At 41.2% G+C, this 26,768-nt stretch overlaps 1 protein-coding gene across 3 annotated transcripts in view; it reads left to right on the plus strand.

Moving 5' to 3' along the window:
• Positions 1-26,768, plus strand: part of arap2 (ArfGAP with RhoGAP domain, ankyrin repeat and PH domain 2) — a 309,350-nt gene that overhangs the window by 24,577 nt on the left and 258,005 nt on the right. For all 3 annotated transcript variants that reach the window (XM_060825023.1, XM_060825033.1, XM_060825042.1), the window contains exon 2: positions 24,660-25,755. In XM_060825023.1, the coding sequence (XP_060681006.1) occupies positions 24,863-25,755 (893 nt within the window). In that variant the 5' untranslated portion in view covers positions 24,660-24,862. The remainder of the gene's footprint in view (positions 1-24,659; positions 25,756-26,768) is intronic.

A 26,768-nucleotide genomic window follows, 5' to 3' on the forward strand; every position in this document is an offset into this window, starting at 1 on the left:
TGAGTTAACATTTTCATAAAAATATAGTAAAAGGGTAATGTACCTCTATCAGTATCACCATCTTTAATGTCAGTAGTTGAGAGATGCTTGTCAAATAATTTCATTAGCTTGTATGACTTGCTGTTCATCTGTGGAGTTACTCACACTGTACATTATTTCCCTTCTGGACAGGTGCAGTATGCCTGTTTAAACCATAAATAGACAGAACCTGAGTTCGATTAATTTCATAGCTACGTTTTGGAGATTGAAACCTTTTAGTAAGACGTTTCCTCTGTAGTTTACATGCAGAAATGTGATCTAATTAGTATAAGTTCTGAATTTTATTCTTGCACCACAATTAAATTTAGTCCAGAAATGGATTTTTTTTTAAAGTTGCGGAGACAGTGTGTGCTGGGTTGAAAATGTGTTGCTGGTTAAAGCACAGCAGGTTAGGCAGCATCCAAGGAACAGGAAATTTGACGTTTCGGGCCAGAGCCCTTCATCAGGAATGAGGAGAGTGTGCCAGGTAGGCTAAGATAAAAGGTAGGGAGGAGGGACTTGGAGGAGAGGCGATGGGGATGTGATAGGTGGAAGGAGGTCAAGGTGAGGGTGATAGGCTGGAGTGGTGTGGGGGCGGAGAGGTCAGGAAGAAGATTGCAGGTTAGGAGGGCGGTGCTGAGTTGAGGGAACCGACTGAGACAAGGTGGGGGGAGGGGAAATGAGGAAACTGGAGAAATCTGAGTTCATTCCTTGTGGTTGGAGGGTTCCCAGGCGGAAGATGAGGCGCTCCTCCTCCAGCCGTCGTGTTGTTATGTTCTGCCGATGGAGGAGTCCAAGGACCTGCATGTCCTCGGTGGAGTGGGAGGGAGAGTTAAAGTGTTGAGCCACAGAGTGGTTGGGTTGGTTGGTCCGGGCGTCCCTGAGGCGTTCTCTGAAGCGTTCCGCAAGTAAGCGGCCCGTCTCCCCAATATAGAGGAGGCCACATCGGGTGCAGCGGATACAATAGATGATGTGTGTGGAGGTGCAGGTGAACTTGTGGCGGATATGGAAGGATCCCTTGGGGCCTTGGAGGGAAGTGAGGGAGGAGGTGTGGGTGCAAGTTTTACATTTCCTGCGGTTGCAGGGGAAGGTGCCGGGAGTGGAGGTTGGGTTGGTGGGGGGTGTGGACCTGACGAGGGAGTCACGAAGGGAGTGGTCTGTGCGGAACGCTGATAGGGGAGAGGAGGGAAATATATCCCTGGTGGTGGGGTCCGTTTGGAGGTGGCGGAAATGACGGCGGATGATACGTTGTATACAGAGGTTGGTGGGGTGGTAGGTGAGAACCAGTGGGATTCTGTCTTGGTGGCGGTTGGAGGAGCGGGGCTCAAGGGCGGAGGAGCGGGAAATGGAGGAGATGCGGTGGAGGGCATCGTCGATCACGTCTGGGGGGAATCTGCGGTCCTTGAAGAAGGAGGCCATCTGGGCTGTACGGTGTTGGAACTGGTCCTCCTGGGAGCAGATGCGGCGGAGACGAAGGAATTGGAAATATGGGATGGAGTTTTTACAGGGGACAGGGTGGGAGGAGGTGTAGTCCAGGTAGCTGTGGGAGTCAGTCGGTTTATGGTAGATGTCTGTGTTGAGTCGGTCGCCCGAGATAGAGATGGAAAGGTCTAGGAAGGGGAGGGAGGAGTCTGAGACAGTCCAGGTGAATTTGAGGTCGGGATGGAAGGTGTTAGTAAAGTTGATGAACTGTTCAACCTCCTCGTGGGAGCACGAGGCAGCGCCGATACAGTCATCGATGTAGCGGAGGAAAAGGTGGGGGGTGGTGCCAGTGTAGTTGCGGAAGATGGACTGTTCCACATATCCTACGAAGAGACATGCATAGCTGGGGCCCATGCGGGTGCCCATGACAACTCCTTTAGTTTGGAGGAAATGGGAGGATTGAAAAGAGAAGTTATTCAGGGTGAGGACCAGTTCAGTCAGTCGAAGGAGGGTGTCAGTGGAAGGGTACTGGTTGGTGCGGCGGGAAAGGAAGAAGCGGAGTGCTTTGAGTCCTTCGTGATAGGGGATGGAGGTGTACAGGGACTGGATGTCCATCGTGAAGATAAGGTGTTGGGGACCAGGGAAGCGAAAATCCTGGAGGAGGTGGAGGGCGTGGGTGGTGTCCCGAACGTAGGTGGGGAGTTCTTGGACTAAAGGGGACAGAACCGTGTCGAGGTACGCGGAGATGAGTTCGGTGGGGCAGGAGCAGGCTGAGACAATGGGTCGGCCGGGGCAGTCAGGTTTGTGGATTTTGGGCAGGAGGTAGAAACGGGCGGTGCGGGGTTGTGGGACTATGAGGTTGGAGGCAGTGGATGGGAGATCCCCTGAGGTGATGAGGTCCTGGATGGTCTGGGAGATGATGGTTTGGTGGTGAGAGGTGGGGTCATGGTCAAGGGGGCGATAAGAGGAGGCGTCCGCGAGCTGGCGTTTGGCCTGACAGTGTGTGCTGTCAGCTTTCAAATCCAAATCCCTGAGCATTCATAGTCTGTGACATAAGCCCTTGGAGTCTGCAAACTCCTTGTCATCAAACTATCATTAAACATCTGTAATTCTCTCTGATTTCTTTTCATGTTATTTTGGTCATTATTTACTAATTTAAAGAAATAGCCTCAGCAAAGAAAATGTTGGTTTCTTTTGAGTAAGTGAATCTTTCTGTAGCAGTTAGGCGGAGGAAGACCTGTAAAATCTGTAGAGTCTCAGCAGATCATCAGGGGATTCCCCCATATAGGCATTTTGTTTTTAGACTATTAAAGAAAAATATAACTTTCCAGTGTTTATTGATTCGCAATGCGAGATTCGGCTGATTGACTGGTTTTCCGAAATGAACTGTATAATCTACACTAATAAAACCAGAAAGCACTAGAGAAACTGAGGAGTCATGCTGGACTCGACACTTAATTCTGTTTCTCTCCCCACAGATGCTATCAGACCTGCTGAGTTTCTGCAGGCCTTTCTATTTTTATTTCACATTTCCAATATCTCTGACATTTTGCTTTTATGTAATTTACAGATTTGTTACATAAAATGTACAATGTAATATAGTATGGTTTATATTTTTTAAAGAAACCAATACAATGAACTAGTGTGTCTGTCTGTAATAGGTTTTCTTTCATGTTACCGTGAATTGAAAAAACTACTGTCACCTATGGGTTTCTCAATCCAAAAGGCCCAATTTTTCATTAGCATTATATGGATTCAGCCAAACTTATGGAAGGAATTACTTATTGAAAAGCCATCATGATCAACAAACTTTAGAGTTCAGCATCTTAAGTACTTCACTCCATTGATGGTCTTTGGAAGTCAAAAATATTAGATGCTTTAAGCGGATACAAAGATCAAATTGGTGATGAATAACACTGGTGGGACTGTGCTGTGAATTTAGCAATGATCATTGATGGTGATCTGCACCAGAATGCATTGATGCCTCATTGACAACCATTAGCACCAACTGTATCCGCTGACATTTACACACTATTTCAGAAAGATTGTTGTATTGATCACAATGTTTGTAAGCATTTGTACCATTGTTGGAGAGTCTTTTATTGCCCTGAACATTGCATGAATGGCTACATGGATGCAGAGGAGGAGGATCTCTTAAGTGTATAAGATGTGAACACAGTATGCTTTCTGTTGACTTGCAAGAACTGATTGGGCTTTGACCTAACCTAAGCAAGAGCAACATTGTTTTCACCTCTGCAGTTTGTGTCAGTTCCCCTATTGATTTGCACATAGCCTCATACATCCTCTTTCAAATCATGTTATTCCACTTCAGAAATTGGCAGTGATCCATTATTCTGTCATTTAATCCAGATAAAAACTAGCCTGATAAAATTAATTCTTATCGATTTACACTTTAATTGAATGAATTCAATTGCATGGCCAATTTGTGGAGGAACAGACCATGAAATACTAAAGACCAGGTGAGAGATTTAGTTTGAATTTGTATGAAAAGAACCAGGATCAGATTTGTTTTTCATGAAAACCAGGCAAGAGGACAATGGATAAGCTCTGGAAGATAGAGAGCTGAATTTTTGCCTGAATTTTTGGAAGCTTTTGCAGAGTGAATTGCTACAATTAAGATCATAATAAACAGGAGCTGAGGCAGGCAGGACCAGTAGGCCAACTCTGCTATTCGATAATATCATAGCTGATCAGAATGTGGCCTCAAATTCATTTTCATGCCTGTGCCCCCAAACCCCTAATCCCCATTGTTTATCAAACATCTGTTAGCTTGGCCTTGAATATGACATGGCTTCCACTGCCCTTGAGGATTTCAAAGACTAATGACCCTCTGAGAAATGAAATTCCTCCTCATCCCTATCTTAAATTGTTGAGTCCTTATTTTGAAATAGTGCCATTTAGTTCAAAATTTCCATTAAGAGAAGATGTTCTATTAGAATCTTCCCTGTCGAGATAGCTCAGAATCCGAATTTTTAATAGGATCTCTTCTTGTTCTTTTGAAGGTCCAATCAGGATAGGACTAACTTGTTTAATGTTACTTCATAAGATAATCCCTTCATTTCAGGAATTCACCTTGAAATAAAGCCTTCTTAGCAACTGAATGTTGTAGAGTATTAGATGTGCTGCACGGAAACAGACTCTTTGTCCAACTCGTCCATGCTGACCAGATATCTTAACCTAATCTGGTCCCACATGCCAGCACCCGGTCCATATCCCTCCAAACCCTTCCTATTCATGTAACCATCCGCATGCCTTTTAAATGTTTTAAATGTACCAGCCTCCACCACTTCCTTTGGCAGCTCATTCCATACACACACCACCCTTTGTGTGAAAAAGTTGTCCCTTAGTTCCCTTTTATATTTTTCCCCTTTCACCCTAAACCTATACCCTCTAGCTCTGGACTCCACACCCCAGGGAAAAGACCTTGTCTATTTATCCTATCCATGCCCCTCATGCTTTTATAAACCTCGTATAACGTCAGCCCTCAGCCTCTGACGCTCCATGGAAAACAGCCCTAGCTTATTCAGCTTCTCCCTATAGCTCAAATCCTCCAATCCTGGCAATGTTCTTCTAAAACTTTTCTGAATCCTTTCAAGTTTCTCAACATCCTTCCTATAGGAAGGATACCAGAATTGAACACTATATTCCAAGAGTGGCCTAACCAGTGTCCTGTACAGCCGCAACATGACCTCCCAACTCCTGTACTCAATACTCTGACCAATAAAGTACTGTACCTGTACACATAGTTTGGTTTGGAGATGAGCTGGAGCTCAGGGATGTACAGAAATGGAGATTCAGACAGCAATGAGTAGCTGATTGGCCAATAGGTCACAGACCAATCATTAATGAGAATAACCGTATGATTGTCAGTAACAATGTGGTGAGTTCTCAGGTAGTTGAACAGCTTGGGGCTGTGAACAAGTTAGCGAGAATCCTTCAGAACTGCACCAACTCAGGAGCTGTCTCTGTTCCCTGCAGCAAAAGCTACCTTAAGCCTGAAGGAAACCAGTTCATCTTTCCTTTAATTAAATCATAGATTACACCAACTATCAATCAGTCAGTGACCTTTCTTAAGTGAGAATGAGAGCACTGTGCCTTTTGTAAACCAGTGAAAACATCTGGTGAAGGAAGGCTGGGGAGCAGTGTTCTTATTAGTGTAAGATCCATCTCAACAGTTCCTGTGAATACAGACCAATGAACTACTTTCCCATTTTTCACTCCACTCATAACCCCAATTCCTTTTACTTCCAATGTATGTGTAAAGGTAGTTAACGTTTTAACGAATTGAGTTATATGCCAATGGTCCATATGGTTTATCTGTAGCTAGAATCTATATATGTGTAGTTAAGTATAGAAAGCTGGTCCATACTTTTGGTCAATTAGGGCCTTAAAAAAACAGGTAAATTGGGTAAATTTGCTTATTTCTATAAAGTCTTTAACTCGTGTGATGAGTCTGGGAATAGTGGGATGAGTTCCAGCAAGTAACTTCAAGCATAACACACTCTTAACTGGTGACAGTTTGCTAACTTGAAAGTGATTAGCTTATCCCAACCCTCGTTCTTGTTAATTAGTCAATCTTTTATCTGTGCTAATATATCACCCCGCCCCCGGAACTATCTCATACATTGTTGGGCGGCACCTAATTTGAAAACTAAATATGCTACAACTACTTGTACCCCTTTATCTGCCTTATTTATTACATCTTTAAAGAAGTTTAATTAATTAATCGGTTTCCCTTCGATCACCATGCTAACTCTTTCTGATTGTGCTATGATTTGCGAAATGCCCTGTTCTTAGTTTCTCCTTTATGAATTCCAGCATTTGATAGATGTTAGACAAACTGGCCTATAGAATCATAGAAACCCTACAGTGTGGAAATAGGCCATTTGGTCCACAAGTCCACACTGACCATCTGAAGACTATCCCACCCAGACCCATTCTCCTACCCCTATTACTTTACATTTCCCCAATGTAATAACAATTTCAGCATTTGAAATTTTTGTAATAATATTCTTTACCTTTATGAGAAATGTCTTAATCTAGATTCATAGTGATCCCCCCAAAAACCTCAGACACCAGTTTGTGGGCAGTAGGCATCAGTCTGGTCTATATATCGTCTTTGAACAAAAGGATAGGTATGCAATTTGGAGGAATTGGAGCCAGAATATTATGCTCTTTCAAGAGAGATATGGATCTCTGTAATAGTGGCTGTGGGATTGGCTTCTGACTTTAACTGAATCAGTATGCAGAACTTAGAATATGTGGATAACAAGCAAAATCAAGAGGCTGTGTCCCTGCTTTCCTGCTTTCTGGTTCTTTCCAAAAATAGCATGTTACGTGTAAAGTTTTCCAATTTCCTGGAACCCCATTCTAAGATCTAGGGAATTTTGGAAAAATTAAAACTATTACAGTCAATGTCTCCGCAGATGTTTCCTTTAAGACTGCAGTAAGTAAGCTATCAGATCTAGGGGACTTGTTGTTGTTTCGTCCACTGAGCATTCCTTGTACATTTTTTGGTAGTTTCCTCCCTCTCTTTTTTTTTGCCCTATTGTTGGAATAATTTTTTGTATTTTCTATGAGGAAACCCGGTTCATAGAATAGAATCCCTGCCATGTGGAAGAAGGCCATTCAACCCATCAAGTCCACACCAACCCTCCGAAGAACCCACCCAGACCCCACCCTATCCCTGTATCCCTGTATTTTCCATGGCTAATCCACACAACCTGGGCATTATGGGTAATTTAGCTTGGCCAATCCACTTAGGCTGCATATCTTTCGACAGTGGGAGGAAACCAGAGCATCTGGAGGAAACCCATGCTGACATGGGGAGAATGTGCAAATTCTACACAGTCATCCAAGGGTAACTTCGAACCTGGGTCCCTGGTGCTGTGACGCCGGAGTGCTAACCACTGACCCACTGTGCCAGTTACAAAATATTTACTCATGGTCTCTGTCAATGCCTTACTTCTCATTTTTAAATCATCAATCTCACCTACTTAAAGGCTCGAAACAACATATTTTAGGTATTTTTTAACTTTTCACATACTTACAGAAGCTTTCACAATCTGTTCCTTTTTTGAGTGGGTTCCTCTCATGCTACAATGTCCTCCTTACTGTTCATTTTGTTATCCTTTAGTTTCTAAAATGTGTTCAATCTTCTGGACAACCAGTAGTCTTTGCAGAATTGTATATCTTTGCTTTCAGTTTGATACCCTAATGACTGCCATCATTTGAGTTTGAAAGATCTCGCTTATAGGACCAGATTTCTCCTCCTCAAACTGAATGTGAAAATCTTCATGGTATGACCACTCTTACTTTGAGGATTCTTCTCTATGAGGATTCTAATGAATTCTTCCCATTATACAGAACTGGGTCGAAAACAGCCTGTTCCCAGATTGCATCCAGAATGGATTGTTCTGAGAAAGAATTGTTCCAAAAATACTCTATAAACTTGGCCAAGGCTACTTTTACAGTTCAATATACGCATGTACCATTATTGCTATATCTTTCTGACTGTCCTCAATGATTCCTTCATTCCTACTCTGTCCCACAGTGTAGTTACTGTCAGTGGGTACACAAACCACTTCAAAGTGTAACATCCTTCTTTGCTATGTTTTATTCCTCTTCAACTAATCCTACTATTTGATCCTCTGAAGATTATTTCACATTGCTGTCTTGATCTCATCCTTTAATAATATAGCCACCCAAACTCCTGCTACCTTAATGTGCTTCCAAGCTGTCAAATACACTTGACCATTCAGTTCTCAGCCTTGATCACTTTGCAGTCATATCTCTGTAATGGCTGTCATATAAAAGAGTAACTGCAAGTAATGGATTATTGTTTGATCTAGCTTGTTATGAATGTTACGTGGATTCAGACAACAAAAATCCCTTCTGTCTGTCTTTTTGTGCTTTTTTTTCTGCTCTGATTTCATTTGCTGGTGCATTGTTCTGTTTATATGCTCTGTTCCTTCCTGCCATGTTCTGGTTATCATTATCCATGTTGCTACCCTGCACTATTCAGTCTTGTTCTTTGGAGGAAATCCAGTATTCCTCCAGGATCCTGGCAATTTTTCTCTTACTGATTTGTGGGTTAGAAATATCTAACATGCAAAACACAGACCGGGTCCTGTGAATAATGTGTTCCCTATTTTCAATGGAGGACAAAAATCAAATGTTCCCTTGCGTGCCCTTTTGTCTTATGGTGCAGGGTCGAAAAAGCCCATCAAAATGAGGCCAGGTTGGAGACTTTGCAAAAGGCATGAAAGGCTTGCTGAGGAGTCTGGAGTGTAATGATAGGGAAATGAAACATTTTTAAAATGTCACTGTTGGGTGCTGTATTGTAATGTAGATCTTTTAACTGTAATATTCATTATCAGGATTGGTCATTTTAAATGTTAGCTAAAACTGACACTGAACAGCTTTGTGCATTTGTTCTCATTCACAAGCATGGTATGATTTGTCTGGATGGCACACAAACCAATTCTTTCACTATATCTCAGTGCATGTGGTAATAATAAATCAAATCAAATCAGATCATTCTTTACTCCTCTTTTGCAATAGAGAAGATACCAAAATGCAAGTGAATTGTTGATAAAATGCCCTTCAAACTGTGTTGTCAGCTTGGCAACTGTGCTGTAACTTAAATTGCTTGGGACGTTTTAATAAAGAAAGTCTGAGGTAGAACCTGTGTACACTCCTGTGGTGGGGTGGAGTGAAGGCACTCGCTCACCTTCAAGTGTTGCATATGGACATGGGCTACTTCAGTATCTGAGGTGCTGAACATTGTGCAATCATCAACGGACATCCCACTTCTGACCTTTTCTTAATGGAAGGAAGGTCCTTTATTTGCCGTTGGGCCTAGGACACTACCCTGAGGAACTTCAGTAGTGATCTTCAGCTAAGGTAATTGACCTCTAACTATTACAAGCATTTTGCTTAGTTCTAGGTAATCCCCCTAATTCCCATTGACTTCAGTTTTGCTAAGGCTCCTTGATACCATGCTTCTTTGAATGCTGCATTGATATCATTGGTCTCATATGTCACTGCTGAAATTCAGATCTTTTGTACGTGTGCAGACCAAGACAATAATGAAGTCAGGAGCTTAGGGACCCTGGTGAAACCCAAATTAAGTGTCAGTGAGCAGGTTATTGTTATCAAGTGCTGTTTGATAACACTGTCAATGATGCCTTTCTTCTCTTTGCTGATGATCAAGAATAGATTGTCTCTTGTTTTTTTTGTGGTGAGGGCATACCTTGATAGTTTTCTACATTTCTGGATGCATTCTAATGTTGTCACTGGACTGGAACAGCTTTCCTAGAGTCATGGGTAGTTCTGGAGTATAGATCTTCAGTACCATTACCAGAACACTGTCAGGGCTCTAGTTTTTACAGTATCTTGATTTTGGTTTTGGTTTTTTGATACCAAATGAAGTGAGTTGACTTGGCTGAAGATTTGTGATGCTGGGGAACTTTCGCGGTGTGGCTGAAGTGAATGTTCCTCATGACACTTTTCACTGTCGGTTGTTTAAGATGCTTCAGCCTTGTCTTTTATACTGATGTGCTGAGCTCCCCTGTTGTTAAGGATGGGACTATTTATGGCACCTCTTCCTCCAGTATATTGCTTAATTGTTGACTATCATTCAAATTATATGTATTGCTTTTCTTTATTCTGCATAAGGTGTGGATGTCACTCACTACACTCGCATTTATTGGCATTCTCTCATAGCCCTTGAACTTCTTTGGCTTGCTGGATCATTTCAAAGGGCCGTTAAAGTCTTCTAAATTACTATGGACCTGGAATCACATGGGCCAGAGCAGATAAGGATTTCCTTCCCTGAAGGATATTACTGAACCTGATGGGCTAGTAGAATAACTGGTGGCAGGTTCATGGTCACCCATTACAGACACTAGATTTCCATCCCAGATTTATTACCTGAATTTAAATTGCACCAGATAATGTGGTGGAATTTGAGCCAGTATCCTGAGAGCATTAGTCTGGTTTTCTGAATTACTAACAACATCACCATGGCACTGTCACTGACTGACTGTGTGTGGCAGGACTGAAGGACAGAACTGATTAGTTAGTTGTGGGATCATTTGATTATATCTGTCATATGTTGCTTTTGCTGTTTTGAATGCAGGTAGTCTGGTCTTTTAACTTCACTAGATTGGCACATTATTTTTAGATATACCATGTGCTTGCAAGCCGTTCTGCACTCTTTGACCAAAGGATGAGCCCCTGGGTTGATGATAATGGGGGATATGCCAGGCTTAAAGTTACGTTTTCTTGGTTGAATACAGTTCTTCTGCAGCTGATCCATTATACTTCTTGCTTGCCCAGTGTTGTGTTGCGAGATCTGTTGAAATCATAACCTATGTAGGAAATATACGTAACACAATGGTAGATTATGATGGAAAGCTCTCATAATGTTTAATTCTAATGTCCTTCTCTAACCTTTCCCATCCTGTCAAAGTCTCAATGGCTTGAAAAGCTAACTTCCTGCCTCCACTAATGATGAGATGTTGAGTACCTCCAATTTTTTTTTGGGTTTCACATTTCCATATGTTCATATTTCATATGAGTGCATTATTTTGCTATTGTTAGATCCAATGACAAATGGACTTGCCTTTAATTTGGAACAAATATCGTTCTTGGACTTTGATGTTTCTATGACTCATTAGTGAATATGTGGAATATGTCTTAAGGATTCGCTGTTATATATCCAGTTGACAAGTTTGGGATTGGTAGTTGTATGAGGGGATCAGAACAAGTCAAATGGGTGGTTTAGAAAGCTGCAGATGGAACTTAATATTGATCAGTGAATGACTGGCTACCTTAGAACAGGTGCCAGCAACACGAGTCATGAAGGAGTGAGTGCCTAATGACGCCCAGAAGTGAAAAAGGGTTAAAGCAGTCAATGAATATCAACTGGGAGAATCGAGTTACCATGGATAATGCCCCTGCTTGAGTCCTGGCTACAATTTTAAATTTGATTTTATTTATTAATCTTCTGCAGTTTGTCACATTGGTTTCTCAACCCAGTTTGATAGAGTTTCTAATTCTGCTTCTATAGGGTCAAAGAAGTATAGAAGTGACTGAAAGTTTTGAACAGATGTCACTGGCTCACATAGCAACAAATTTAATCTATGCAAAAGCAGGAAACAGATTTTCCATTTCAGCCAGCGCTGTCAAATTTTGAAACTGAAAGTAACAATGAACCCACCAAACTAATGCTCATTTGTATTCAATATCAGGTGGCTAACATTTTTGGCGTTAATCATTTCAGTTCATATCCAATATGATCATATTTAACAAAAAATGGATTTTTAAAAGTCAGGAATTAAATTGTATAACTTGTATAAATTTAAAATTTCCATTTTCTCAATCAATTAACTTGAATATGTAGTTTGATTTTGCTCATCATGCCTCAAGGCAACGACCCAGTCACTAGATCTGGTGTAGAGAAGGATCACAAGCTTACTTGTGATGTCATAGCGAAGGTTGGAAAACCTGCCTGCTTAGCTGGATGTTGTTGATTTTCTGGAGCTGTTGGGATTTAGAGCTGTTATGACACAGGGTAAACCCTCCTCCTTAATTTAAAACCAGCAACACCGAAATGATTTACCCCGTGCAGTAATATATAAGAATCGAGTGGCTAAGAGCTATTTAAAGTAAATTTTAACAACTTTACTTCTTGAAGTATAACAGAGAATAACTAACTAATCACTATTTACCATTCCTTACTCTAACTTATCTGTTACCTTCCCTTCTATAATACTAGTCCAATAAAACTCCCAATTAAGATTTACAAAACAACACTTCTTATCTCAAAACCAGGCAGCTGTTGGTTCTTGCCTTCGGATCTTCCTGTGTCTTTTCTCCTTGTTAGAATTTTTGCATTACAGGTTACAGATTGAAAAGGGACTTTTAAGAGAGATTTTTTTTCAAGCAGTCTGGTATATGCTATGTTTAGCAGTTCTCCCCTCAATTGTTAAATTTTCCCCAGTCTTATACTCCAGAGCATAGGATAGTGTCATTGGCTTTTAAGGTTGTCAATATACTTCATTCAAACTTGCTTGGAGTTTGATGTGTTTTGGGTATAATTTAAACTGATTGGCCAAATTTGAATGTTGTTTTTGTTTCCAAGCAACAAACTAATCGAGTGGTTTGACCCAGTGTTACATTGTTACCACTTTTCAGTACACATGGTGCTGGGTCCGGTAGTTCTGCTGTTTTTAACTCTCTTAAAGGCATACCTACATCTTCATAACAGAACTAAGGAAACTCTTCTTCAAAGCATCCCTGAAGCTTTAAAAGATGTGACATGCTGATCATATTTTAACTGCAAATAGTAATGCACTCACCACGCAAAGATTAGGTGCCCTGCTGTTGAGTTTCTTTGTCAGTGGTTTTACAACAGCATCTTTTGTATGAGAAATTTGGAAGATGATCTATGAGCTAGTTGAGGGGAGGGGAGCGATTTTATATATAGGAATTTGGATGCTCATCCATACGTAAGTAATATGATCTGTTGATATGCACCTTGTAACTAATAGGAACCAAGTGGGGCAGGACGCCTCTTTTGATGTGCCTTTAGAGGATCTGGTCTCTCTCATTATCACCTTGAACTCTGGTTTGATCTTCAGTTCCATGTGAAGATGATGGCTCTGACCAGCAACCTCTGTCAGAGCCAGTCTTCTTTTTGACTTTGTTCCAGCCAGTTTGATTGCATAGACTGACCTAAATCAAACTGAGAGATGACAAAAAAGGCAGACCCAGTGCACTTCTCCCAAGAGACCTGTCCTGTCATCAACACTTCTAAATATGTCTGCGGCTTAGGTTCAGAGTTGATAAAATGTTAGAAATTGTGACAGAAAAGGAGGCTGGTCTACAATTAATTTGTCCCAAGATTATTTTGTGTTACTGGTTTTCAAATATTTGACCTTTTCCTGTCCAAATAATATTTCAGTTCTCTATTTAATGTTTTGTGATTAGGCATCTATTGTCAATACCCTGCAGCTCATGAAGTGGTGTTTCATTCTGCCACACCCAATCTTAGACTCTTTGTTCCACCATTCAAACATGATTGCACTGTTTACCCACAGTTAAAGACCTGGGTTTCACTGGCCCATTTTGTTGATTTGCTTCTTCCTTAGTGGTCTGTCCCAATAGCTCCTGCAGCTTCCAGCTTTGCAGAAAATGTTGCTGTATGTACCTTCTCCCTCCCATCCCCTTACTACATTCTCTAGCCTGCTCTTCTTAACCTCCAATCCCCAAGTTTCCTCTCCATTTCATTTCAAAGCTACTCTCTATCTCTCTGTTTTTAGATTTTGGAATGGAAGATCAAACTCCTTTCTCATCACACCCCCTCAACACCCAAAGCCCCTTTGACTTTTTGATTATTGTTGGTATGCCTACTCTCTGGGATGACAGATGGACAGTAGGTGATAATCTGCTGATTTCCTTGGTCCTATTTGATCTGATACTGAGAGTCCATGGGCTTCAGAGTCAATGCTGAGGACGCGTAGGGCAATTTTCTCCGCCTGTGTACTACACTAATGGGTGGTATACAAAGTTAGCTGGTGTGAGACTTTTTTTTGCAGGTTGTTATGTAAAATTATATTAATGGTATTTGGAGAATTCAACAGTTTAAATAATCCAGATAATTGATTTGGAGCATGTGACACAATCCTGTACACCATTTCAAAAATTCTAGATATATCAATAATTTTAGGGTGGCACAGTGGCTAAGTCGTTAGCACTGCTGCCTCACAGCATCAGGAATTTGGGTTCAATTCCACCCTCTGGTGACTGTGTGTGGAGTTTGCACGTCTTCCCCTTGACTGTGCTGGTTTTCTCTGGGTGCTCCGGTTTCCTCCCACAGTCCAAAGATGTGTGCGTTAGATGGATTGGCCATGCTAAATTGCCCATAGTGTGCAGGCTGGGATAGGATATGGGCGTTAGTCAAGTACAAAATCGTTGGCTTGACATATAGCCATGCAGGCATTTTCCAGACCTGGGACAAGACTTCTTCTACTCTGTTCATTTTGCCTCTGTTCCAATGAGATTGGTCTGTCAAGCAAGCATTTTCAGTTTGCCCAAAGGTGCCAAACAGAACATGAAACTATGTGACCATTTTTTGGTCTTGTCCACTAAAGCATTTTTATACAAGTCAGATTCCCAGACTAACAGTTTAGATGACACTTATGCTTGTACTCACGTCTGGTAGCAATGTCCTCTGGGTTATTTTTTGACTGAGATGTTAATTAGCTGTGACCACCTAAGCGTATACCTTGTGAAGTGTATAAACACGCTGATCATAAGATAGGATTGAATCCACATGCATTTCACTGCTTCTGCGATGATATCATTTCCACATATTCAAAAACTCTGATACCTTTATTTTGAGATTGATGTTACTGGAAGGTAGCTGGAAATCCAAACTATCGCCGAGCATTAATTGACATTATTGTGAGTTTGTTAATGAGAATATTAGGGGAATGAAGTTTTAAAATATGTGTCATTAGAAATGCAGTAATATTTAGACATCTGAAAAATTGGCAAGTTATTTGTGAAGAAAACAAACCTTCAACAGGAAATGAATAAAAATAAAATTTCCTTTCTCTGAACCTTCTCCAGAAGTTGTTGAATTTTGTACTTTAGCACTTACTGAACTGGTTGTTATTTGAAGTGTTTGCATGTGTAGTTTATTATCCTTACATTAACTCCGACTTGCTAAAGTGAACATTAAATAGCAGCAGTAATAAATATACGATAATGTTTATAAATTCTCAGCCGATGTTCCTATTTTATGCCTTTAAAGGGCACCACAATAAAATGCTCCAGTTAACAGCTTGGATTTACGTAGTACCTGCAACACACACAAGATCTGTCCAGGCCATTTCAGCAGAGTGGGTACCAACCATAAAGGTCAAAACATTAATAAGATCCTGGATGTAAGTTTGCTCACTGATCTGGAAGATTCATTTTCAGATGCTTCGTCACCATACAAGGTAACATCATCAGTGAGCCTCCGGTCAAGCGCTGGTGGTATGTTCTGCATTTTATTTATGTGTTCAGGTTTCCTTGGGTTGGTGATGTCATTTCCGGTTCTTTTTCTCAGGGTGGAGTAAATGGGATCCAAGTCAATGTGTTTGTTGGTAGAATTCCAGTTGGAGTGCCATGCTTCTAGGAATTCTCGTGCGTGTCTTTGTTTGGCGTATCCTCGGATGGATGTGTTTTTAGATTACTTACTGTGTGGAAACAGGCCCTTTGGCCCAACAAGTCCACACCAACCCGCCGAAGCGCAACCCGCCCATACCCCTACATTTACCCCTTACCTAACACTATGGGCAATTTAGCATGGCCAATTCACCTGACCTGCACATCTTTGGACTGTGGGAGGAAACCGGAGCACCCGGAGGAAACCCACGCAGACATGGGGAGAACGTGCAAACTCCACACAGTGTGTTGTCTCAGTCGAAGTGGTGTCCTTCCTCATCCATATGTAAAGATACTAGTGAGAGTGGGTCAAACATTCGAAAATGAACCTTCCAGCTCAGCGACCAAACTTACATCTAGAACCTCAACCTGAGCTACAAATCCTCTCAAAACTTATTTACAAGATTGACTAAACCTTGCTGAAAGGTGAGGATTTAAGGGCGATCATGAAGGAGGAGAAGCTGTTCCAGAGGCTAAAAATGTTTTGGGGAAGGAATGATAGCTTCAGCATTGTGTTCTAACAGATTGAGAAATTTGAAAAATTTGGACTCAGAGGTTGGGTGGTGATGTGCACTGTTCTCCCAAGGGTTGTATGGCTTTAGCGGGGGAGCAGGGAAAATGTTATAAGTTCCTTAACAGAGACTTTAGATTTGTGACATTTTAGGGACAAGAAGCCTATATAGGTTCAAGAATATAATGGTAACTGTGAGCTGGACTGGGTGTTGGATATAGATTGTAGACTTTTAGATAAGCTAAAGATTATGATGGATAGGAGAGTGGCTAACCTATCCATCATAGGCTAACCAAGATAGCGTTAAAATAGTTGAAGTAATAAAGACATGGATGAAGATTCTAGCTGATGGATTGATGTAAGGGCAGAGATGGGTGGTGTTACAGAGTGGAAGTGGCAGTTTTGTGATATAGAGGATATAGGGTCAGAAGCTCAATACTGAGGCAAATAGGAAGCCAGAGTATCAAGATTGCAAGATGGTGAACAGGGTAGTTTGAGTGTCATTGCGAGAGGGAGCGTGCAGTCTGTGAAAATATCAGGGTTTCTTAAGTGGGCAGCATGGTGGCTCAGTGGTTAGCACTGCTGCCTCACAGCACCAGAGACCTGGGTTTGATTCCAACCTTGGGTGACTGTCTTTGTGGAGTTTAAATATTCTCCCCGTATCTGTGTGGGTTTCTGCCGTGCTCCAGTAATCTCTTTCAGTCCAAAATGTGCAGGTTAGGTAGACTGGCCATGCTAAATTGCCCATCGGGTTCAGGGATGTGTAAGTTAGGTGTATTAGCCATGGGAAATGTAGGGTTACAAGGATAGGGTAGGGGGATATGTTTGGGTGGGAGGATCTTCAGAGGGCTGGTGTAGACTTGTTGGACTGAATGGCCTGTTTCCACACTGTAGGAATTCTATGATTGATTAGTTTTTTTCTGTGTAAGAAATTGTGGCTCATTCAGGTCTAGAATTTTGACGATTGGGGATTGGGTGAATCAGTGGATAGGTAGAACTTAGTGTTGTCTGTCTACATGTGGATCTGATCCTTACCTTGTGATGATTTTGTCTAAGTGTAACATTGAAATAATAAAATGGAAGGGGCTAGGAAGGTCTCCTTGAGGTAAGTAGGGTTGATAATGCAGGAGCAGAAAGAGAAGTTTTGACAGGAGGTACAGAAGAGGTGGGGGAAATAAAAGAAAAACCCTTGACTTCTTATTAGGGATTTTAAATTTGTGGAAATGGTCCATCGATTTGATAACCAAGTGGTTTAGGGCCAATGTGGATGTCCCTGGCTGGGCCAGCATTAGTTCCATCCCTGATTGCTACCTGAACTGAGTGGCTTACGAGGACCATTTCAGAGAACAATTAAGAATTAACCACATTGATGTGAGTCTGGAGTCACATGTAGGCCAGATGAGGTAAGGATGGCAGAATTCCATCCATAAAGGTGGTTAAGTGAACCAGATGAGTTTTTAGAGCGGTCACCATTAGCCTAGCTCTTCATTCCAGCTTTTCCTTGACCCAAATTACTTGGAATAAAATTTTCATAGAGGATTGTGTGAAGAGCCACGTGAAAGTTTAGATAAAGGTTAGTCACAGGAGATGTAATGTGCTATTCAAACTATGTCAATGCCATGACATGGAAAGAAACCTAACTGGAGTGGTTGCCATATGGAATTACAGGAACGATTGCATGGATTCCAGCAGTAATAACATTTACATGAACTTGCACTGGAAAAGGGAATTCAGAGAACAGTTGGTAGCTTGCCGGGATTGAGGATTAAAGTTTGATTTTGTAAAGAGGCCGAAGACAGACAGAGGTTTTCCAAGTGACTGGAGTATTGCCTGAGGAAGGGAAACCTCAGCAATGTCAGTTCACATGTTGGGCAGGAAGGAGTCGGGTGTTTAGTTAGTTTATGACAAATAATTTTGAAACTCTCAGAGATGTACGACACAGAGCACCAAAAGGGAGGGGTGTGGGAGGGGGCTATTCTTGGTGGAAAGAGAAACTTGAATAAGATGCTCGTTCAGGACTTGTTTAGGGGGGCTTCGGACTGGTTTTGGTCATGAAAGAAAGAATGTGGTAAAAGCATTTAACTCGATGCTCTCAAGTTTAATCACAAAGAAGTTCCATGAGCTTTTTGCATTTACTGGTTGGTGATGTAAGCTGAAGAGAAATGTTTAAAATGAGTCAGTTATGGAGTATAAAATCAAGCTTCTCTCTACTGCAAAGTCATCCTAAGAAGCAGAATGATGTTGTCAGATGTCGCATCTCACTGGGTGGCACAATGTAAATCCAGGCCTGCTTTTCCCACGGTCATCATAAAGGTTAAAGATTCATTCAAAGTATACAAAATTTCCCAATTTACCTGACTTTTTAGATTCAAATCGACAGAAGACATGGACCAGGTTTCTGTACACAGTACGAGTTAATTCTTAGTGACAACAAACCAGGTTGTGTAGTAGATAGTGAAGAAGATTATCTCGGAGTACAACAGGACCTTGATCAAATGGGCCAATGGGCCAAGGTGTGGCAGATGGAGCAAATTTAGTTAAATTTGTTGTTGTATTTTGGTAAGGCAAACCAGGGTAGGACTGAGACAGTTAATGGTAAGACCCTTTCTTGGTAAGGCATATTTTCTTGAAAGTGGAGTTACACATAGTCAGGGTGGGGAAGAAAGTATTTGGTATGCTTGCCTTCAGTGATTGTGTACATGAGTACATGAGTTGGGATGTCATTGTTGCAGCATGGTTGGTTAGGCCACTTTTAGAATACTTTGTACAATTCTGGTGACGCTGCTACAGGAAGTATGTTGTTAAACTTGAGAGGGTGCATAAAAGATTCACAAGAATGTTGCCTGGATTGGAGAACTTGAGCTAAAGGGAGAGGCTGCATAGGCTGGAGCTTTTTTCCATGAAGTGTCGGATGCTGAGGGGTGACCTTATAGAGACTTATAAAATCATGAGGGGCATGGATAGAGTAAATAGTCAAGGTCTTTTTCCTTGGCTGGGAGAGGGCATAAGTTTTGGGTGATATGAAAAAGATTTAAAAGGGACCTGAGGGGGTAACCTTTTCACACAAAAGGTGGTGCGTGTATAGAATGAGTCGGAGGAAGTGATAGAAGCTGGTACAATTACGATGTTTAAAAGACATCTGGATGCATATATGAATAGGAAGGTTTAGAGGGTAAGTAGAACCAGGTCAGATTGGGATGTCTGGTTGATACGGATGAGTTGGACCAAAGTTTGTGGTTCTGAGCTGTATTACTCTGACTGAGAGGGACCAGCAGGAAGTCATTGTACACATTTGAACCAAACACATAGGAAGGGAAAAGGTTGAGAATTATGAAGGGACAATACAGAAAGTTAGGCAGGAATTTAAAAAGGAGATCCTTGAGAGTAGTAATATCTGGATTACTCCAGGTGCTGCGAGCTAGTGAGGGTAGGAACAGGAGGATAGAGCAGATGAATGCCTGGCTGAGGAGCTGGTGTATGGGAGAAGGATTCACATTTTTGGATCATTGGAATCTCTTCTGAAGTGACCTTTACAAGAAGGATGGATTACACCTGAATTGGAAGGGGGCTAATATACTGGCAGGGGGATTTGCTAGAGCTGCTCGGGAGGATTCAAACCGTTGAGGGTGGGTGGGGGTTACCGAGGGGGATAGTGAGGAAAGAGATCAAAGAGATCAATCTAAGACTGGTGCAGTTGAGAGCCAAGGCAAGCCAAACAGGGCGGGCAGGGATAAAGTAGAGAACAAAGTAGGACTGATAAATTAAACTGCATTTATTTCAATGCAAGGGGCCTAACAGGGAAGGCAGATGAACTCAGGGCATGGTTAGCAACATGGGACTGGGATATCATGGCAATTACAGAAACATGGCTCAGGGATGGGCAGGACTGGCAGCCTAATGTTCCATAATACAAATGATACAGGAAGGATAGAAAGGGAGGCAAGAGAGGAGGGCAAGAGGCGTTTTTGATAAGGGATAGCATTACACTGTATTGAGGGAGGATACTCCCGGAAGTATATACAGGGAAGTTATTTGTGTAGAACTGAGAAATAAGAAAGAGATGATCACCTTATTGGGATTGTATTATAGAGCCCCTAATAGTCAATGAGAAATTGAGAAACAAATTTGTCAGGAGATCTGTTATCAGTAAAAATAATAGGGTGGTTATGGTAGGGGATTTTAACTTTCCAAACATAGATTGGGACTGCCCCAGTCCCAGTGTTAAGGGTTTAGATGGAGAGGAATTTAAGTGTGCACCAGGAAATGTTCTGATTCAGTATGTGGATGTACCTACTAGAGAAGGTGCAAAACTTGACCTCCCCTTGGGAAATAAAGCAGAGCAAGTGACTGAGGTGTCAGTGAGGGAGCACTTTGGGGCCAGTGACCATAAATCTATTAGTTTTTAAATTGTGATGGAAAAGGATAGACCAGCTCTAACATTTGAAGTTCTAAATTGAAGGAAGCTACTTTTGATGGTATTAGACAAGAACTTTTAAAAGCTGATTGGGTGCAGATATTCACAGGTAAAGGGCGGCTGGAAAATGGGAAGCCTTCAGAAAGGAGATAACGAGAGTCCAGAGAAAGTATATTCCTATTAGGGTGAAAGGAAAGGCTGGTGGGAATGCTGGAGGACTAAATACATTGAGGGTTTAGTTCAGAAAAAGAAGGAAGCATATGTTAAGCATAGACAGGATCGATCACGTGAATTCTTAGAAGAGTATAAAGGCAGTAGGAGTATACCGAAGAGAAAATCAGGAGGGCAAAAGGAGGACAAGGTAGCTTTGGCAAATTGGGTTAAGGAGAATCCAAAGGGTTTTTACAAATACATTAAGGATAAAAGGGTAACTAGGGAGAGAATAGGGCCCCTCAAAGATCAGCAAGACAGCCTTTGTGTGCAGCCACAAGAGATGACGGAGATCCTAAATGAGTCTGTGGAGAAGGACGTGGAAGATATAGAATGTAGGAAAATAGATGGTGACATCTTGAAAAATGTCCATATTACAGAGGAGGAAATGCTGCATGTCTTAAAACACATAAAAGTGGATAAATCCCCAATATCTTTAACAGGTGTACCCTAGAACTTTGTGGGAAGCTAGGGAAATGATTGCTGGGCCCCTCTCTTTGCTATTTGTATCATCGATAGTCACAGGTGAGGCATCAGAATACTGGAGGTTGGTTAATGTGGTGCCATTATTTAAGAAAGTTGGTAAGGACAAGCTAGGGGACTATAGACTGGTGAGCCTGATGTCGGTGGTGGGCAAGATGCTGGAGAAAATCCTGAGGGGACAGCATATACACATATCTGGAAAAGCAAGGACTGATTAGGGACAGTCAACTTGGCTTTTTGCGTGGGAAGTCATGTCTCACAAACTTGATTGAGTTTTTTGAAAAAGTAACAAAGAGAATTGGTGAGGGAAGAGCAGTGGATGTGATCTATATGGACTTCAGTAAGACGTTCGACAAGGTTCCCCATGGAAGACTGGTTAGCAAGGTTAGATCTCATGGAATACAAGCAGAATTAGCCATTCAGATACAGAACTGGCTCAAAGGTAGAAAACAGGGTGGTGGTGGAGGGTTGTTTTTCAGACTGGAGGCCTGTGACATGTCGAGTGCCACAAGGATCGGTGCTGGGTCCACCAGTTTTGTCATTTACATAAATGAATCGGATGTGAATATAGGAGGTATAGTTTGCAGATGACACCAAAATTGGAGGTGTAATGGACGTGAAGAAGGTAATCTCAGGTTACAACGGCATCTTGATCAGATGGGTGATGGGCTGAGAAGTGGCAGATGGAGTTTAATTTAGATAAATGCAAGATACTGCATTTCTGGAAAGCAAATCTTAGCAGAACTTATACGCTTAATGGTAAGGTCCTAGGGACTGTTACTGAACAAAGAGACCTTGGAGTGCAAGTTCATAGCTCCTTGAAAATAGAGTCGCAGGTGAATAGGATAGTGAAGAAGGTGTTTGGTATGCTTTTCTTTATTGGTCAGAGTATTGAGTACAGGAGTTGTGAGGTCATGTTGCGGCTGTACAGGCCACTGTTGGAATATTGCATACAATTCTGGTCTTCTTCCTATGGGAATGCTGTTGTGAAAATTGAAAGGGTTCAGAAAAGATTTATGAGGATGTTGCTATGGTTGGAGGATTTGAGCTATAGGGAGAGTTGAACAGGCTGGGGCTGTTTTCCCTGGAGCTGACCTCTATAGGGGTTTGTAAAATCATGAGGGGCATGGATAGGATAAATAGACAAAGTCTTTTCCCTGAGGTGGGGGGTCCAGAACTAAAGGGCATCGATTTAGCGTGAGTGGGAAAAGGTATAAACGGAACCTAAGGGGCAACCATTTCACGTAGAGAGTGGTGTGTGTATTCCTGCCAGAGAAATTGGTGGAGGCTGGTACAATTACAACATTTAAAAGACATCTGGATGGGGATATAAATAGGAAGGGTTTAGAGGGATGTGGCTAAGTGCTGGGAAATGGGATTAGATTGGGTTGGGATACCTGGTCGGCATGGATGAGTTGGACCGAAGGGTCTGTTTCTGTGTTGTACATCTTTATGACTCAAAGACTGCTTATTACAAGTAAATAGGTTCTAAAGACAAATCAACACACAGAACTAACAACCAATAACTCCACTCGTTAAAACTTCAATACCTTTACAACCTAATTCCCTTCTCCAAATACACGCAGAAATAAATATGCTGGCAGACACAGACAAAACAAAATTGGTATCCTAATTGGAGGGAGAGAGAAATGAGAAGAATGAGGTTTATTTTCTGGTCGCCTTTGAAGTGCAGTGATAATTGGATAAACCAAATATGTAGCAGGTAATGAAGTACATATCAAAAGAGAACGCACAATTACATGATACCATTTTGTATTAAGATGACCACTTAAAGACGCCAGCCTGAGGTGACACTGAGCATTCTTTTGCAGAATAAAGTAAACTCCAGCCACAAGTTTATGGCTAATCGTATCTCCAAGTAAGTTTGTTGCTACATACTAATAATAGATTAATTTCCATTTTTTATAGGCTAAGAAATACTGTGCAGAAGGAATCTGAAAAGAAGAGGAATATTGTTAATTCCAGCATTGCTTTAATTCAGATTCCAGATCCTTAATTATTTGGGAAGAGTGATAGAGAAGAGCGATGTTAAAATAACTCCTTGTATTGCTGTCTGTTTTTCATAAGTGACCACTTGCACTTTGTTTTTAGCATTCATTTATTTATGTATTGATGTTCAACTGAAATATTAAAGCACAATGAGAATAAGACTGATTGAATAAACATATATTTCAGTTGGTTAATTACCATCAAAATATTACAAATAAAATATCAGATGCATAATTACTCACATGAAGTAGGTACCTGATTTGTATAAAACTTTAAAAAATGCCAATTCTAGGTATTTTTTGATCAACCTGTTTCGGGATGTTACTATGTCAGGAACAGGTGGGACATGAACTGGGGCCTCCTGAATCAGAAGTAGGGACATTACCGCCGTGCCACAAAAGCTCTGAAAATGCCAATTATATCCTTGTTATTGCCTGCATTTACATGTGGATTACTTCAGGGCCTGAAGTAGCATCATGCTATTATAACTATATGTTCAAGCACTAAGCATCACTGGTAACTTGAAAATGTAGAGCTGGATAAGTAAACAAGAGCTGCTGGGCATTGAAGAAAAAGAGCGGTAACTATAAGTAAGGCACATCCATGGGTTTATGGCATTAACTTGCTGGTTATGTTATCGCACATGCTCTGTCCTAGTCAGTTCAACTAGTAATGAGAGTATTCCAGCTGAAATTCTGTCATGTTACAAATCTTGGATAATGTCAGGGCATGTGGAATTTTCCGGTTTGGGTTAACAACAGAATATGTAAAAACTTTTAAGTGTAGCATTCTACTTTTAAAAAAAAACACATCCATTTCCTTGGGATCTAAACAAGATTGGAGGACAAGTTTGAACAAGCCATAGTGGAATTGTATTTGCCAGGATTGTGAGGTAATCATAAACCACATTCATTTGCTCCAGCTGTGCTTCTCAAAATACAGAAATCATGTTATCTTCCTTTATTTGAAATCAGTCTTTCAAAGGATAGATTTCAAATGGTTTTCTTGTTTGTGGGAGAATTCAGAAGATAACACAACCTTAAAACTTAACATAATACAGTTTGTAACAAACTCTGATTTTAAAAGAAAACTTACAGAGGGGAGTGATGAGAATGTGGATGCATTATCCCAAAAGTCAATTACATGTTAATTCAAGTGAAGAGTTTAAAATAAATGTTGATATTTGGGCCTAAGCAACATGAAGAAAGGAGTAGTGCTTTGAAATTAATTAAACAAATGAGCTCTCATGCCTAACAAAATGGGGAGCAGACTCAATGGTCTATATGATCTATGATGGCATTTCCATTTTTGTGATAAATTGATTAACCTGCATTTCTAATCTTTTAGCTTTGCTTCAGAAAAGGGTGCTGTTTGATGTGACATCATGAGGAGGAAGGACTATCACTTCTGACTACAATGTAAGTTCCACATTCAATGATCTCCAATTCTGTTAAGAAATCCACTGGCTGCATCGAACTTCTATTGGGATAAAGAAAATGAGGATGTGAACTGTAAACCCTGAAGACTGGTATGAGAGTGAAATCGGCACAATGCTGTCATCCAGTGAGGGTAGAGGCGATATCGCAGATTGGTTGTTCAGTATTCATCTGGAGCAGTACACTAACCACTTCAAGCAGTCTGGTTATTTCACTGTTGAGGACTGTCAACACATGAACAATGAAATTCTTCTTCAGATTGGGATCGGTCCAACAGGACATCGTAAAAGAATACTTAAACATTTGAACTCTGTGTTCCCAGAAGCAGATGCGATGACTGTATCTAAAAGTCCTGAGACTGGAGACACGGACTTAGAGAGTGAGAATCAGGTGTTAAGTTTACATAGCCCACCTAAAATTGAACCTGGCAGAAGCGAACCTGCGTCAAAGCTGAGAACTAATTTTGTTAAAGGCAACTTTAGTTCAGACTGTATAGACCCAGTAAGCACTGATGGATGTATTCAGTCTAAAAACAAAATCCCATCTTCTCAAATGCAACGAGTTGAAGTAGAGCAGAAATTTCCAGTTGGTAAGAACCTGAAAGTAGATCCGTTTGAGCCAGATGAAGCCTGTTTTAATTTCTGTGACCCACAAGGTGATGTGGACAGCAGACCACCAGTTCCACCACGCCTTCACCAGGGTACCCCACCTCTCAAGTTCACTCCCGATAGGATGCCACTGCCTTCTGCTTCAGCTGATTCCTCAAATATTTACTTAACAAAGGAACATTCCACCTCTGCGGAAATGCAACATTTAAGCGGCACTCCGCCAGACTCACCCTTCTTTGAATTTCAAGGAGAAATGGTGCAGAATGATTTGTATGTTGGTCATCTGGGCAACGTGGAGCAGGTTACTTCATTTCCTGTGACAGCATCTGATCTTCGAAACAGACCAGTGCCACAGCTTCCTGATGTGTGTGCAGCCATGCTAGACTCTTCAGACACCAGGTAAAACAATAAATTCCACTTCATAATTTTGTACTAATCTTCAAAGAGTTGATTTTTTTTCAGTGATGTAGTTACAATTCTACCTTTACTGTAAGTGGTACCACAGCAAATGCAACTGAAAGATTGCAGGGCAAATCATCTGATAAAGTTTACATTGGTAGACATGTGTGTATCTGTGAAGAGTGGAACAAATTTAACCTTTCAAGCCAAGCAACTTTCGCTAGGGCTGATGAAGTTAGAGATGTAATGGGTCTTAAGCAGGTACAAACTGGGAAGGACAATCAAAGGGGAACTCTTGGTGTGATTGAAAGCAGAAGAGATTAAATGATCGAAAGTGAGTGTGCAGGGCAAAAAGAGATGGGATAAACAGAACAAATAAACAAGTGTAGGCAAGCAGCAAATAGGATTAGCATAACTATTGCTGAACACTTCTGTCCACAAAAATCGGACCGTGAATCTGAACTGCAGTTAGGCAGCCTTCTATACTCTGACTTAAAGATGAGTTAATGTTTGGTAAACTTACATGAAATTTCAGTAGAACTGTGTAGGAGGCAGAGGGCAAAAGATCAGCATGGAATTGAGCTACAGAATTAAAATGACAGATGGCTGTAAGCTTGACTTTACTCATTGTTTACTCTTTTTCTTCGACAAAGCATGGGTGTCACTGGGAAGACCGTTATTTGTTACCGTTATTGTTATTTGCACTGATTGGCTGGCTGGCTGGCTGGCTGTCTAGGCAATTTCAGAAGGCAGTTAAGAGACAACAACATTACTGTGGGTCATAGGTAGGTCAAACCAATTGAGGATGGCAGATTTCCTTCCCTAAAGAGTATTTGTGGACTAGATGGATTTTAAATCACATTTGACACTGGCTACATGTTCACCAGAAGGCTACTTTTTAATTATGGCATTTTTTAATAATCAAAATCAGCTTTATCATCTGTCATCGCTGGATCCAAACCTATAACCTTCCCCAGACCTTTGATCTGAATATGTACTAATTAACCACCCAA

The sequence above is a fragment of the Hemiscyllium ocellatum genome, chromosome 1 (genome assembly GCF_020745735.1).
Source record: "Hemiscyllium ocellatum isolate sHemOce1 chromosome 1, sHemOce1.pat.X.cur, whole genome shotgun sequence".
NCBI classification, from domain to species: Eukaryota; Metazoa; Chordata; class Chondrichthyes; order Orectolobiformes; family Hemiscylliidae; genus Hemiscyllium; species Hemiscyllium ocellatum.